At 59.2% G+C, this 3,499-nt stretch overlaps 1 protein-coding gene across 1 annotated transcript; it reads right to left on the reverse strand.

The window, feature by feature from the left end:
• Positions 1-1,350: 1,350 nt before the first annotated feature.
• Positions 1,351-2,660, reverse strand: LOC111075301 (nascent polypeptide-associated complex subunit alpha, muscle-specific form-like). Its single transcript, XM_041595196.1, has 2 exons — positions 2,270-2,660; positions 1,351-2,186 (listed from the first exon to the last, which is right to left on the reverse strand). Exons 1-2 carry the CDS (start codon positions 2,658-2,660, stop codon positions 1,351-1,353), a joined length of 1,227 nt encoding a protein of 408 aa, XP_041451130.1.
• Between the last annotated feature and the right edge of the window lie 839 nt (positions 2,661-3,499).

Below are 3,499 nucleotides of genomic sequence, written 5' to 3' on the forward strand. Positions count from 1 at the left end.
CCCACCGAGCACTGGATTGCCTCGTGGTCGCTGGCGGTGTAGACCTCGCTGACCTTCCATCGAGCGTGGCGTGCCAGCGCGCTGCTGGCGTATGTGATGTCAATGACTGACCCCGTGCCTGCCCTGCTGAAGGTTTGCCGGGACCCTTCGATTATCAGGACGATGTCCAGCGTGGCGAAAGCCTCTAGCACCGTGCGACCTCTGGCATTGGTACGGGAGGACCCCCATTCCTGGGCCCAGGCATTGAAGTCGCCCCCGACCACGACGTTGCTCCGTCCTCTCAGGTCGCTGCACAGATCGTCCAGGATCCTGCTGAAGCTCTCCAGCGAGAGACTGGGCGCCAGGTAGCAGCTGTACAGCCACGTACCTCCAACGTTCGCCCGGACGAATCCTTCTGCTGACTTGGCGTCGCGCATCTGTGGAGCATTCACTCCGCAGAGCCACAGGGAAGCTAACACAGCTTAGTGTCTGTGTGAGTGTGTGTGTGTGTGTGTCCAACTTCCCTAACGTCGCACCTATCTCTTTTCTCCTTCTCACCTACGTGAGACCAGCTCACCCCTCTTCTTCCTCCTGCTTTGGGTACATCCTTCTATCCTGGCTTCTTCGCTGCTTCTTCACTTTCACTCCGTACTGTGTTTTTTTTTTACGACTGGCGTCCCGATCCTCTGTTTTGCGCGTTCCGTTGATAGCCCCGAAATCTCGGTTCTCTGCCCTCTGCTGGTGCTTCGGCTTTTTCCTCGCTCTCACCGCTCTTCCTCACGGGAGCCGGTGAGCCTATGGTGTGGGCAGTGGTCCGCGCTCGGCTTAGTGGGTGGGTGGGAGTTCCTTCGGTCGCGCTAGCGTCTGGGAGTCTGCGCTTTTCTCCCCTGCTCATCGTTGCGTGCTCCTGCGCTACGGCGTGAGCAGCGGTCCAAGCTCGTTGATGTTGGTGGGCAGGTGGGTTGGTTCTCTTTTCGTTGTCGTTACTGTTGCTCTCTGCTTTTTTTGCTCGCGGTGGTGGTTCTGGCGCTGGTTCCGGTGGTGGTTCTGGGGCTGGATCTGGTGCTGGTTCTGTTCCCACTAAAGCCTGGTTCTCACCAGATAAAAGCTAGGCGCTATGTTTATGGCTTTTTAATGATGATGATTTAGGACTAAAAGATATACAACTAATAATAATAAGGAAAAAATATATATGATAGATGGGTTTGCGATAGAGAGAGAGGGTTGAGGTAGTCGAGGGTGTTGGGGTAGGTGGTGTTGGTTGGGAAGGGGTTGGCCTTCACACTCCCTTCCTACTTCGGGGGGCGGGATGTTATAAAAATTTGCCCTCCTCGGTTTACTGACACGCCGAAAGACTGGCCGTCATGTGTCTTAATCTCCCGGGTCCTGGGTCCCACTATCAACGCCCGCTGGCTGGCACTCTCCCGTAGGGTGACCGGGGGTTTCCACGCGCCACACCTCTGGTGCCTCCACCCAATCCCGCTCCTCCTGGATATTCGCTAAGGTGGGCAGCTCCTCGAAGAGCTCTGACAATTCCTGCGCCTCGGGGCCGGATAGCCATAGCGAGAGGTCGTCGTCTTCCGGCTGGGTGTCGCTACCTGGCTCTGGGGATGGTGTGGCTTGCCCTGGCATAGCTGCCCGTGCCTCTGGAGGTGGCGTGGTGGCCCGTGCCTCTGGAGGTGGCGTAGCTGCCCGTGCCTCTGGAGGTGGCGCGTCTGCCCGTGGTTCCGGAGGTGGCGTGGTGGCCCGTGCCTCTGGAGGTGGCGTAGCTGCCTGTGCCGCTAGAGGTGGCGTAGCTCGCCCGTCGCCGATGCCCGACTCCGTCCACGGGTACTCCTCCGTGCTATCCTCGTTACCCCGGCTGGGAAATGGACTAGGGACCTCACTGTCGGTCTCGTCCGTGGTTTCCGACCCTTTCCCGCTGTCGTCCGGAGTTTCGGTTTCGCCTAGTCCCTCCTCCTCGCTCTGCTCCTCCTTAGCTGCTCGGGCGGCCTCGATCCAGGCCTTCGTGGCCCTGGTGGCGCTGGGGGCCGTCACTGGCTCTGTCCGGGGCGTCGACAGCGACCACTGCCAGCTGAGGGGGCAAGCTTCCCTGAGTCGGGGCTGGTGGCTGCTCCCGGTGGTTTGGGGTCGCTGTGCCATGGAGGGTCGGGCCAGGAGCCTAGGCGTTGTGGTGCCGCTACTGGTGGTGGGGGGGACTTCAGCCGCTGGTGGGTTTGGGGCTCTGTATTTAGCGTCCCCGTAGTGGGTCGTCGCTGCTGTTCCCGCTGTCGCAGGCACTTCAGCTCACTACGGAGAACCGCGTTCTCCCGTCTGAGGAGCTGCAGCTCCCCGATATGTTCTTCGGGTCGTCCTTCCTGGCTGGCTGCCGCAGTGGTGTCGCCGGCTATTGCGAGCCATCGTAGAGCCACGCGGGAGGTGGATGGGCCTTCGGCGAGCTCTGGTAGCTGGTACAGGGCCACGTGCGATGGAATGCCTCCGGGATCGGCATTCTGGGTGGGGTGTTCCCCGGTGAAGCCGTGGGGTGGTGCTGCCTGGACCGGTGAGAGACCTGTGACAGCTACCCCGCTGCTGGCCCGTGGTGAGCCGGGCTTTGTGGTTTCATCGTTTGCAGCGTCCGGGTGACTCGTCGCTGTTTTGCTACGGTAGAAACCTTGATGGGTTAAAACCTGCCTAGCCATTTTGTGTCTATACCCTGACCTGCCTATAGGTGCGATTTACAATTGGTTCTCTGCTTTATGATTAGTCCCTTAAGGGGAGTTATACATATCTTACTGTGGCATGGCCGCGGTCGCTCCTTTCGGAGCGAGGACGTTAGGGCAGGACACTGCTCTAAGTGGCCCTCATGAACTCGCGTGGTTGGTGGCTCCTTTGACCGGGTCGTCTTCGTCTGCGATGTCTTCGTGTTGGTGGCTGCTGCCATCGTGGTGGTCGTGGAAAACCTTGAGATCCGCCAGCCCGGCGGTTGGTCGCTGCCGTCCAGGGTGTTTTTGCAGCCACCCTATGGTCGGGGAGATGAACTTGATGACCCGATACGGTCCCTCAAACTTTGGGGCCAGTTTTGCGGCGAAGTTGTCGGCGGCCTTGGATAGCTGGTGTTGGCGAAGCATGACCAGTGTTCCAATCACGGGTCGCCACTCGCGCCTCCGAAGATTATAATTTCGACTTTGCTCTTGAGAAGCGCGCGGCGTGTTTTCCTGTACCACCCGGAAGATTTCGCTGAGTGTCGACGCCTTGTGTCCCTGCGTTATTACTGGCTTGGACTCTATCGGGATGTCGCGCGATACGTGCAACAATGCTCGAGTTACCAGAGATTTAAGGTGAGCCAGATTAAGCCTGCAGGACATATGCACACCCGTCAAGCCCAGGGACCCCTGGACATACTATGCGCGGACTTCGGAGGCGCGAGTGGTGATTGGAACACTGGTCATGCTTCGCCAACACCAGCTATCCAAGGCCGCCGACAACTTCGCCGCAAAACTGGCCCCAAAGTTTGAGGGACCGTATCGGGTCATCAAGT

Source organism: Drosophila obscura, unplaced genomic scaffold, assembly GCF_018151105.1.
Source record: "Drosophila obscura isolate BZ-5 IFL unplaced genomic scaffold, ASM1815110v1 contig_45, whole genome shotgun sequence".
Classification (NCBI taxonomy): Eukaryota; Metazoa; Arthropoda; class Insecta; order Diptera; family Drosophilidae; genus Drosophila; species Drosophila obscura.